The sequence below is a fragment of the Melanostigma gelatinosum genome (assembly GCF_949748355.1).
Source record: "Melanostigma gelatinosum genome assembly, chromosome: 11".
Lineage (NCBI taxonomy): Eukaryota > Metazoa > Chordata > Actinopteri > Perciformes > Zoarcidae > Melanostigma > Melanostigma gelatinosum.
In genome coordinates this window covers 23,072,497-23,084,505 of record NC_136644.1, presented here as the reverse complement: position 1 = coordinate 23,084,505, position 12,009 = coordinate 23,072,497, and the positions used below count along the sequence as shown (strand labels likewise).

The 12,009-nt window shown below is 40.6% G+C and overlaps 2 protein-coding genes across 2 annotated transcripts; both read right to left on the bottom strand.

The window, feature by feature from the left end:
• Positions 1-3,030: 3,030 nt before the first annotated feature.
• thumpd1 (THUMP domain containing 1) lies at positions 3,031-5,598 on the bottom strand. Its single transcript, XM_079279361.1, has 5 exons — positions 5,118-5,598; positions 4,443-4,617; positions 4,254-4,339; positions 3,898-4,060; positions 3,031-3,784 (listed from the first exon to the last, which is right to left on the bottom strand). The coding sequence occupies exons 1-5, from the start codon at positions 5,322-5,324 to the stop codon at positions 3,438-3,440; spliced, it is 978 nt and encodes a 325-aa protein (XP_079135487.1). The 5' UTR covers positions 5,325-5,598; the 3' UTR covers positions 3,031-3,437.
• Positions 5,599-6,738: 1,140 nt separating this feature from the next.
• Positions 6,739-10,639, bottom strand: eri2 (ERI1 exoribonuclease family member 2; the record flags this gene model as incomplete). The annotated part of the gene is made up of 9 exons (XM_079279360.1): positions 6,739-8,358; positions 8,726-8,814; positions 8,907-8,988; positions 9,272-9,372; positions 9,637-9,799; positions 9,924-10,051; positions 10,142-10,222; positions 10,319-10,383; positions 10,617-10,639. The coding sequence occupies 9 exons, from the start codon at positions 10,637-10,639 to the stop codon at positions 6,925-6,927; spliced, it is 2,166 nt and encodes a 721-aa protein (XP_079135486.1). The 3' UTR covers positions 6,739-6,924.
• Positions 10,640-12,009: the final 1,370 nt, after the last annotated feature.

The window sequence follows — 12,009 nt, the reverse complement described above, 5'->3', positions numbered from 1 at the left end:
GCATTCATTCGAAGTCGCAGTCTTGCTTTAATGCGTTCCTTCATAACAATGTGTGCCATTATTGTTACTATTTTAATTTGTTCAGACAGTGAAATAACCATTTTTATTCATTGGTTTTAGAAGCAATTTACTGGTGTGAAAAGAGACAAGCTGCCTAACCAATAGGCAATTAAAGCCATGTTGCTTGTTACTGTGATCGATGGCGTCCTTCATAAACTATATTGTGCCTAAATTGGAACAGTTTTAGTTATTTCACATGATAGACTTCTGTCTTTGTCTTTTTATCTGTCCACTGGTGCAGTGGGAGGGTCTGTGTTAGAGATGGTGATGTCACGTACCTGCATGCACCAATCACAATGCAGAAACATTTGAATAAAAACGTGATGACAGTTGTGGGGTTGTTTGCTTGTCAGGTCACTGGCAATAAGATTTAATAAAATCACACCGACACGGTTCTAATGAAGCAGTAAACAAAATACAAATGTGTTTTCATTCAAACTTTATAATTTATTATTGTTAGCTTATTAAGTATTAAATATGGAAGGTTATAATACGATGCTTAAAACTTATTTTCAGGGGCTTTAGCGGTTATTTTGACCACATGAGAGTCAGTGAAAGTAGACATGGAGTCCTTGGAAATCCCTGAAGCTGAACAGTGTGAGCCTCGGCGTGTTCACTCTGCACTGTGAGAGAGGAGGTGAAACAGTTGTGAGGGGGCTGAGGCCATTGTTCGGGTAAAGTGAGACAAATGAGACCCTGGAGAGTACTACTTAGCCACTCATAAAGGTCAGATATGGTGCCACACCAATGGATGCTAATCCTGACCCTGGGGACTGTGTGCACATGCGCCTCTGGATGCGATTGTTTCACAGGCCTGTGACATTTAAACCTGAATGAGCGTACAATCCTGGGTGGCAGAGCGGCGTGTACGTGTCTGTATGCCTGTTTGGCTAGAAAGCAGTGGGCTTCAGTGCCAACTGAGGTTTAATTAGAAATGGCCTCGGGGGCAATTAAAACATCAGAGGCTATTTCCTCCTGTAGACAACACCAAGCGGCTAGTGCTGGAACTATTCTCTTGATTTTGATTAAGCTGGTGAATATTTAAAACTGTCCTTTTAAAATAAATTGAATAAAACATTTCAATAACCTGCATTTGTTAAAAAAAATAAACATTCAGCAGTCATAAAAATTGTCTTGACATTTCTAAGAAATGATGCTTTTGTAATATTCTCTATAAGATTTCACCTGACAGCAGAGAGATATCATTACGATGCCGCCACTGTGATGTCATGATGAGGCCTCGCTGCACGTTAGCCATTATGTAGGCTAGTCACACCGTCTAATTGGCATTGTACTAATAACACACTGGCAGGCTGAAAACATCCACTCCTTCCCCGCTTGTGGTGGAGCTATAAGCTTGTCAGCAGGTCACGCTGATTAGGGCACCTGAGAGCCAGCGCCAATGCAATTTGTGAGTTTTAGCAGAATGTGGTGGAGATAACGACTGACGGGTCACAGCAACAGTTCAGCACAAGTGTAATGAGCACAGAGAAAATTCACAACTCTGTTCATTGCATGTGTGTGTGTGTGTGTGTGTGTGTGTGTGTGTGTGTGTGTGTGTGTCAACTGTACGTGACGGAGGCAGAGTAATGTGGAGTGCTGCAGTTATAATGCACCACTTTTGTTGCAGCGACCATTTTTAGGATCTCCTCAATCTTCCAGGAACAAAGCCAAGTTAAGAAGACAAACCAGCAGCGGTCCATTAGCTTTGCAGAAAGCCTTTGGACATACTTGTACTTGCTTAGATCTGTAAACTGAGTTGATGTAAAACGCATGAAAGAGGCACAGATGTATGTGCAAACACAGGAAGCACAAAGAGAGCAGCTCATCATACGTGACCAGTTTGATCCAGAAATATCTCAATAACTACTGGATGGATTGCCATGACATTTTGTACAGACGTTCATGGTCCCCAGATGATGAATCCTACTGACATTGGTGATCCCCTGACTTTTCATCTAGTTTCACAATCATTTACCGGTAAGTTATTCATTACTTTAGTTTATGACCAAACACCTGCAAAACTAAAGGTATTCCCATCATCCTCAGCTGTCCTTACTCAGTAGCTTGTTAAGATGCCAACACACTAAAACTATACGATCACCATCAATGTAAATCCACTACATCTGTATGAGCTATTTATTTGTTGTTAGTATTTAGTTATTGTATTTATAGGTAGTATTGTTTATTTATTCTAGCTGTTTCCTCATTTTTATTGGATTTTTGATCGATTTATATAGCTTATCCTTTTGTTAGTTGTGTTTAGTTCAATTATTTTTGATGTTCACTGTATTTAGTTTTTCTTGGTTTGTTAATGAATTAGGTAACACTGTGGGCACCGGCGGTTATGAATACATAAGTAGGCAGGTATAGGACCAGCATGCACTAGGGTAAGCTATAATTATTTACCAGAGCAAGAGACACAGCGATATGTATAATTTTTTGGTTTATACGTTTGTTGCTTCCTTGTTTTGTTTTTTTTGCTAAATAAATTCTGAGAAACACAGAAATTTAGCACAGACAATGGACTCTCCTGCCTGCGTATATACCACATACTTATGGCGGTCCTTTGATTAAATGTTTTCGGACAAATTACCACATCTGTCCTGAGACATGATCTAGTATTTTACATTGATATAGAAGCCGATATTGTTCATTGCACAAACAGCTGAAAGACATTTAGAAAATGACTTAAAGCAGACAGAAAAAAAGACTGCAATGCAGCCAAGAAAATCTGTAGATTGTTTCATAGATTTTGATAAATGATTCATCAGAAGACCTGAATACAAAATGAGGGATTAACGCCATCTAGTGGTGCAGAGAAGAACCACAGAGCCGGTTAATAAGACAAAGTCAAACAGGACATTTGACTACCTGATGTGAGATGCAGGAATGTAGCCCCACCTGTTGTGTTAATCACTGAAATATGATGGACTATAAAATAAGGATTTGTGGAAAAAACATTCAAACACAGAGATAACTTTAATTCAGGGACTGCTTCAGCAAATAACAGTTTAAAAAACAGAGTTACTAAATGCGACACACCAGTTAACCAGAACAAAACACCTTTTTTTTTTTTAAATGACACTGAAATTAAAAATAAAATTCAGCATTAAAAAAATGAGCTGATGGCAGTTATGCTGCAAAATGGTAATACCAGTTAATTCAAAAATCACTTATTTAAAATTGGACATCTCAATGAAGTCACGCATCACAGATATCTTTATGAATACAAGGAAAAGATATTAAATTAAATTCAGATTCTCGTCGAGTCTTGCGAACCTTCGTCGAGTCAGTTGTGAAAAAAAGGAACGGCTTTTTTTTTGCGTCACATAGAAATTAAAAACCTGACTGACCGCTTTTCTAAATGTGAGCCATTACTCCCCGTCACCTTCGGCCTCCTCCTCAGCTTCCTTGTCTTCCTCTGGCACACTGTTGTCATTGTCTTCTTCGCCTTTCTTCGTCTCTTCTTTGGTCGCCTCCTCTGCATCATGTGCATCGTGTGCATCCTTCTCCCCAGCTGTGCTCGTATCCGTTGGTGCTGGGGTCACGTCGGGCTTCGGTGTGTCCTCTTTGACTACTTCCTGGACATTGTACTTTCTATACAGAGCATAGTCTTTTACCACACTGATGCAACACACCGCCTTGATGACCTCCACAATGATTGTCAGTTCTGGGTTGGTCAAGTCAACTTTGTTCTTTGGGTTCAGCTTCCCCACGAGACCTGCGATGGTAAAAAAAAAAAAAAAATCATCACGGATGATCAGAAAAAAGGTAAAATCACTTCTCATCAGACAAAATGATCCACCAACAAATTCATCAAGAGTCCAACTCTACCTGCGATTGATTTGATGATTTCATCTCTCTTGTTGTGGCTGCTGTTGCGAGCCTTGAAGGCGATCTGGTAGGTACCACAGTTTGGGGTTTTGAACCAAGGCTCCAGGAAAGTAGTCAGGTACTTCACCATGTCTTCCTGGAAGGCCTTGCATGTTCCCGTTACCTGGATGAGAAGAGAAACAAAGCATAAAGACAATGGCGGCAGCATGAAACTTAAATTACTGTAACAGTCATTATATTTGTCGTGAAAGGGATTAAACGGCTGCAGCCGTATTTCAATAAACTCAAAACGTCTTTCTATTCTGCAGCTGTTAAATCACACGTTACGCTGACAGTAGTGAATTTTAGCTTCTCACTGGTAGCATCCGAAGGATCACGCGGGACTTTTTCTTCTTGGTGGTGTGCAGATCAGACAGGATGTGATGAACCAGCTTGTCCGATTCTATGAGAGGAAGAAAATTAATAAATTGTGGCCACAATAATACAGGAGAATAAAATAAAAATAAATACACGTCAATGATCTGTTCATTAAAAAAAGGACTTACCCAGATTTCGAGTTTTGATGAAGATGACATTGTTTGCCCCACTGTCCAAAGCCTGGAAGCGCCTCTGCTGTTTAGCTCCAGATGCTTTCAGCTGGGCCACTTCCTTCTTCAGCGCTACGTCAACATCTTCCTCAGCCTCCTCCTCATCACTGCTGCTCCCATTGTTATCTTGCAGCTGTGATTATGAGAAAGGCGGGTCAATAACACCATAATACATGTGCAACTTTAATTACCGTAGTCTATAAAATGTCAATAAAGTACTGAATCATTTTTTCATTCCAATCATCACCTGTCCAAAAGCCAAAAATATTCAATTTAAAATGATGTAAAACAAGAAATTCTTGAAATTGAATAAGCTGAAACCAGCTTGATTTTTTGGTTGAAAGTAATCAATTACACAAATTGTTATGACTAGTTTTTTAGATTTCGTATTTCCTGGTTCAACACAGACACATGTAACTTAGTGTGTATTGAAAAAGAGACCAGTATGACTCGTTTAATTAAAGTCTGTTGACATGGGAATGTGCACAATGACAAGCTTTTGTTCTGGCGTTAAAATGAATTATGACACAATCTGCTGTTTACTGTAGGGCGCAGTTCACTTGCTGCAACTTGCACGATAACGCAGGAACAGGAAAAACGGGGAACGGGATATCAAAGTGCTTCTGGACTCACCTCGGGCCCAAAGAGCTCGTCGGCGTACTCATTGAGCAGATTGAAGGCCTCCGCGGTGCACTTCCTCTCATTCATGTTGCACGTGATGAGGATCCCCTCCATGCCCACCTCCAGCTCCCGCGAGCCCTTCCACCGCTTGCTGTGGTGGTGGCCGGCCGCATACCGCTTCTTGCTCCGTTTCCTCGAGTCGTTGGACGCGGCCGACATGTTCGCAGATAATCCTTCACACAGATATAAACCCTTGTGTGTATCTAAGCTCAGTAGCAGCGGGCTACGCTGTTGTTTTGGTTGACGTTACTGTCCCCTCCTCGGCTTTATTCGCCGTTAGCTTAACAGCTGAGGCTAAGATTTCAGAGACTCTAAAGGCGCAGAGACAACAGCGTGAAAGCGTTGTGGTCTTTTCAAAACGAAACAGCCTGTCCCGCCTAAATATGTGCTCACAGTACTGCAGCTGTTTCAGAGCACAGATGTCTCATTCAGTCACAACATAGCACGTTTTTAGTTGTACTGTACGGCGCGTGAAGAGGGACAAAAGTCTTCGACGTATTCGCGAATCATCGTTCACCTTTGGATTATTGACTTCCTGCTTAAACCTGATGGTGCAGGAAACTAAATACTCAGTGAGGTACTTGAGTATTTCCCTTTTTATGCTACTTTACACTACTACTCTACTACATTTCAGAATAAATAAATAGCCATTTTAATTTCACCACAGACTCTTAATTAATACATCAAAGATCAATTAATACATTATATGCTCCTAAAATGTAAATCAAATGATTAAAATGATCTCCACCTTTACCAGCTGTCACATTAAAGTGATGCTTACACATGAATGCATCACTAAATCTAATACAGTAATAAAATACATATGATTCTGAAATTGGCCATTCTGCATGAGTACTTTTATTCTTGGTATTTAAAGTATATTTTGATAGTTTTGAATGCTTTTACTTACAATATAATACTTTTAAATCCTAGTACTGCTAGTTTTACAAGACAGGGTTGCACTCTGAAATAAAAGTTGTAGCCCCTTCACGCTACACAAAGAGAACATATATACAAATATTTAAATTACAGTATAATTAAATTACAATAAAATATTTACAAACAGTTACTAAAATATAATTGCTTATAAACATATACATACCTAGAGAGACTTTGGTTTACAATGGAAATGAATGTAATGCAAAAGGCGGGGGTATAGTAATGTGAAAACCAGCACAACAGAAGTTCCATATTTATGGTTGAATATGAGGATGAGGTCTAATGCTGCTCTGTAGTCTAATGTAACTTCAGTAACAGATGTGAATACTTCAAAAAACAAAGTCATGATTAAAACAGTCACTTCATTTTATTCAACATTTCATTTGAAAGCACATTTCCAAAAATAGCATTCTTACTGTACAACACGTAGAAAATTATTATCAATGTTCATTATTTGTTGATTTGATTATTTCAATAGAAACTGCATCACAAACATATGAACTAATAGTTGATTGTGATTATTCATTGATGCTCATTTCCCTTTTACATCCTAAATCCAACCTGATATGAAATAAGGAAAAGTAATAAAATAGATTTTTCATGAAAGCCAAAATGGAATCAATACATTTACTTGAGAAAAAACGACGTCAATAAAATGACAGCTTCAGCGTAGCTATTACGTTTTTACTTTTCTTTTTCAAAACATATGTAAACAAGTTAAACAAAATAACGTTTTTTGACAAACAATTGGTTCAACATGACAATATGATGTCACAAAGTCTCTGTGAGGTAGAACATATATGCTCTCAGCTCCACTGTGTTAGCAGCTCTTTCTCAGTGTGGACATGTGGGGTGGACGACTCAGACTGGAGTTGATCTGACAGAGTGAGACAGAAGACCCGACAGCAGGAGCGCCCACTGAACTGCTCTTCATCAGAGCCGACTCCCACTTGAAGAACTCGCAGCCCTTCTGGATCCCGCCGCCGCTGCCGGACCGCCGGAGCGGGCAGCAGAAAAACCCTCGTCCCTGGTTCGGGCCCCCGTTGGATACGACCTGCCGCTTTGCACGACGCCCGCAAGCACACAGTGGGGCTGTGATCCTCTGCCCTCCCTTCGCTGTCACAGGAATGGAGGAACGATTGGCGAGCGAGGAGAGTACGCTGGTCGACAGAGAGGGGAGGACATTCTTGGAGGCGAAGAAAGAGCCACACGAGGAGGGACGTGAGGGGTTTGCTGGGTCGGTGAAGATGGTGAAGGAAGGTTTTGGAGTCTCTCGGTGCTTTGTGACGACTGCTTGGGGCCGGACAAATGAGGTGTAAGGGGTGGAGGTCTTTTCTGGGATAAGGAGGTTGTGTCTGAGTAGAGAGGATGGGTTTGTTTTTAGGATTTCATGAGGCCCGTCTGGCTTTTCTTGTACTTGTAGAGAGGTTCTAAGTCCTGTTTTGTGCCGATTTGATTTGGAGTCCCGAGTAACAGCTTCAGGCACAGCAAAATAAGTACTGGGCTCTGGGATCAATGAATGCTGCCTGATTACATTTAAGTGATTAGACGTTGAGGACCAACTGATGATCTTAGTTTTAAAGTTGCCTTCGTCGCTCACTGTGTCTCTTGTTTCGTCTCTGAATGTAACCCGATCCCAAGATGAATGTGCTCCATCGGGCTTCTCCCACACATGGCATCCGCTGTCAAAATCCGCCACATAATCAACGTCAAATTCTCCAATGACATCATCATCACCACCACCCTCCAACACCACATCGTCATATGAACCACACCTGTCCTCGGTTTCCACGAAAGGTTCCGCACCTTCCTCTTCTACCGGTGCTCCCGTGTTGGACGGCTGGTGTGTCTGAGGCAGATTTGAAAGGCAGCCCAGAGTAGTCGAACACAGAACAAGGCTGCTGCTGCTGTTATCGCGTGGTGAAGGACAGTTTACCATAACTGAAGAGGAGATATTAGCGACAGCCACCGCTTTGACGGACCTCCTGCTGCAGCCCCAGAGTGGCGTAGTTGTACCATTCAGCAGCGTCTTTGGTGAGATCAGACTTTGGCAGATTTGTACAGAACTTGAGTTCCTCTTTGGGTCGAAATCCTTTAAAAAGTTCTCTGAACATGATTTAATCCGACATGATTCTGGAGGAATCGGTGACGAGGAGGGTTTGTTTGTAGTCGGTGCGTTTTCCTCTTTATCTTTGTTGGATTTGTTGTTGTCTGCAGTTGTGTTTCCAAACATGGGTTTGACCTTTAATGGCATCTATAAGAAGATGAGAGACATAATCAGTGACTCATAAAATATCCATTCCTGGGTTTCGTTGAAACACCAGTCAAATAAATTCTCCCTTTAAGCTGCACGTTCACTAAAAGCTAAAAGTCTAAAAGCTAGTAAATGTCATGAATATCAGTGTTTAGGATTTGCAACAGTCCAGTTATATATTTATTTATTGATATAAGAAAGCTTCAAAACAAATTAAAACATTTTACATTTCTCAATCAAACGAGCTTCATCCACAAAGACCTCCATATATAGTCATCCTCCACAACGGGTTTTGCTTGGGAAGACAGAAGGGAGGCCGGGGGGGGATTTAGGAGTTGGGCTGCAATGCTGGATGACGGCCACTCACCTTCTCCAGGCTCCTGGTGATCTTCATCACACACCCATCCCTCATCATCCTCGCTGCCAACTGAGCTGTATTTCGGGAGTCATCCAAACCTGAGGAAGGAGGAAAAACAAGACACGCTGGCTCAGATTGAGTCTATTTTCTGTGTGGCTGTATTTTGACGAAAGAAATTTTAACTTTGTACCAGAATGTTCTCTCCCTGAAAACAGTATTCCCAGATCTTGTAGTGCCCCGTTCAGGCCTTTGGGTTTCCTGTCGTAAAACAGCTGAAAAATACCAAAAAATTGGTTAATCACGGCACAAGTGTGAAGATTTGCTGCTTTTCTTGGTTACATGTCATTCATAACCGAATACCTTTTGTACAAGTGGTCGGACAAAATAAGCAAATTGAATACTTTACCTTCTAACTTAAAATGGGAATATGCAATAACTATAAAATGTCATTGATGTTGTAGACTAAATAATAACTGGTACACTACACAATTGTTCGTTAAAGCCATAAGCATGAGTGATAAAACATGAAGGACAACAGAGTGAGCTTCCACTTACCTTGTAGGTGCTTCTCAGGTCGATCCAGCTGTTGAGCACATCAGGCTTATGGAGCTGCTTGCGTTTACACTCGTACTGCAAACAAACTCCGAGATCCCAGTCTGACACGCAACGCAGACGGAGGCACATTAAAGTTAACAACGTGTTTTAAGCTCAATTCATCCACTTCATTTCCAAAATTCCAATGAGGTGAAAATAAATTGTTGAGGCAAAGCAGCCTTTTTATATCACACCATGCAACAGGACGGAGCCAGATAATCAGTGTTGTTGTACACGATTTGTAACGTTAGAAGATAAAAATGGTGCTCTTGTTTCCAAAGCAGGGAAGATCCTCATTAACTGAGTCCAAAGCAGCTGACTTTTACCTGACCATGTGACGAAAGTACACAGTTTTTGAGAAGGTGAAGGTGCAGAAGATCTCTGTGGCCTGTTGGGAAAGACCACACCCATCTCCAGCTGCAGGTTTTGCAGCCAGCGGCTGAACCGAGAAAGGCCGATCTGAAGGGGGATCCCTGCCTCGACTTGAATCTGTAGGACAGAGAACCAAAGAAGATGTCAGATGTGATGCAAAACTATTTACAGCGCACGGCACCAGAAGGTGCATTGGTACATTTGTAGCAGTGTAGTTATGCACACACACACACACACACACCTGTGTAATGCCGGTCAGCTCGGTGCAGAACTCGGACAGAATGGGGTGCTCTTGGGGTTGAACATAAGTGTGAAACTCGGACTCGACCTCCCCTGTGGATGTGTTCAGCAGAACAGCAGGAAACTCAACTGGCATGGCAGGAAAGAGGGACAAACGTTACCAGCAGTATGGGTGAAAAGTAACAAGGGTCCACATGTGACATATAAAGGGATACTTACTAATTTCCTGGCTGTAGTTGGTTTTCTCTCTCCAGCAAGTTGACTCAAAATCAATCACAATAAGGTATGGAAATATCTGATCTGAAAGAAAACAGACAGTGTAATAGAGTGTAATGACGAGGGGATCAAGTACATGAACTCTGTATGCATATTATAAATACAAATAATCATACTTACTTGATAAAAGTGATTTCTTTGACTCATTAGAGGATTTACTCCTCTGCCTCAATAATCCGAGTTCTCTGTGGAGACAGGAAGGGATCGAAGAGAGATCGAAGTTAGAAGTAACGTTAAACTACTAACGTTACTACTACTATTACAACTACTACTATCTACTGAATAAACTGTTTAGGGGCAAGTACTGCTGACTATTTCAACAACATTCAAGCACTGCACGTAAACAACGTGGCTAACGTGGTTGTAAAACATTTAAGGCTATTAAGTTACAAAGTCATGTTTCTAATCGGTCACTTACTTGGCCAGTTTCTTTGTAGACATAACGTTTGCTAGCAATCAACTTTACAAAAAATATGTTTGAAAAAGCAGCAAAAATCGCGCTGCTTTTTTAAAATGTTCATCCATCAGTCTGAGCTCGATTAACTGGGACTAGTCAGAAACAAATAGTCGATCGCAGAAAAATCGTACAGTTCATCGAACCTGAACTGATCGAACTGTATTTCCGGTGTTACCATATAGTCACCAAAACAAAAGCATGAAATACTGCAGCACATATAAAGCACCACGGCTGTTAATATTTATATGTCACCGTGTGATTTGTAACGTTTTACGTTGTTTTTCAAACCTCTTACATTCTTCAATTTAGCTACATTGACTGACTAAAACACCTGACTACAGTTCTAGCTTCATTCGTTATTTTTTAAAGTTTCGAACCGGAAGTAGTGCTGGCACATTGTTCTTTAACGTTAACTTATCACAAATTGTAACGTGCAGCAGCACCTCATGTGTTTTTAGCCTCTACCGGTAGTAGAAAAACATGAATTTAGAACCCTCAGGATCATTAACATCTGGTATGTATACATTTATATTCTGGTAACTATTCTCACACGTATACTTAACTTATAAATACTCCTAAATTATAAATGTATAAGTGTAATTTATTGTTGAAACAAGTAAGTAAGTCAGTTAGCTAAGCGAGGTGTGGAGTGTTTCTACTAGTGCAAGTTAACTGTTACTCTTTATTCTCACTTTAGTTTTGCTAGCTTTGTACAGCAGTAAAAGCTCAGATTCCACTGGAATCAACTCACTTGAACCTACAGAAAAAAAGCTTCAACTTACTTCATTTACCTGAAAGTTGCAATGGAAATAAAGACAACACACCATCATACAGTCACCGGATATGCTTTAAATGCACCCCCCTCATAATAGTACCACAAAGGCATACCAATACTAATCCATTACTTATGCCATTGCTTCACATTCAGGTTTGTACTGTAAACATGTTTGTCTTCAAATCATTTCTCTCTTTCGTCACGGAGTTCACCTGCAGTTACTTTAAGTAAAACTGTAATCGTTTTGAGTTATTTCCTATATTATGGGGCTAGGATGGTATAGATATTTAGTCATTAATGAAGGCATGACAATCTTCAATTTCAAAACTCCTTAACCTTTTCTCTGTGTTTATATTTTGTCTTAGACCAAAGCAACCACATTCCAAAATACAGCTGATCAAAGAATAAGTAAACAGCACCTGAGGCTTAGTTGTCAGTTATTGATATTCAAAATGAAGACACATTTTGCAAGTATTGAGCTTTGACACACAGCCCTAGTTGGCTAAACATAGCGCTCCTGTGTTCTACTTCCCAAAATACAACAACATGAATTTAAAGATGCACATGTGTAACTCCTAG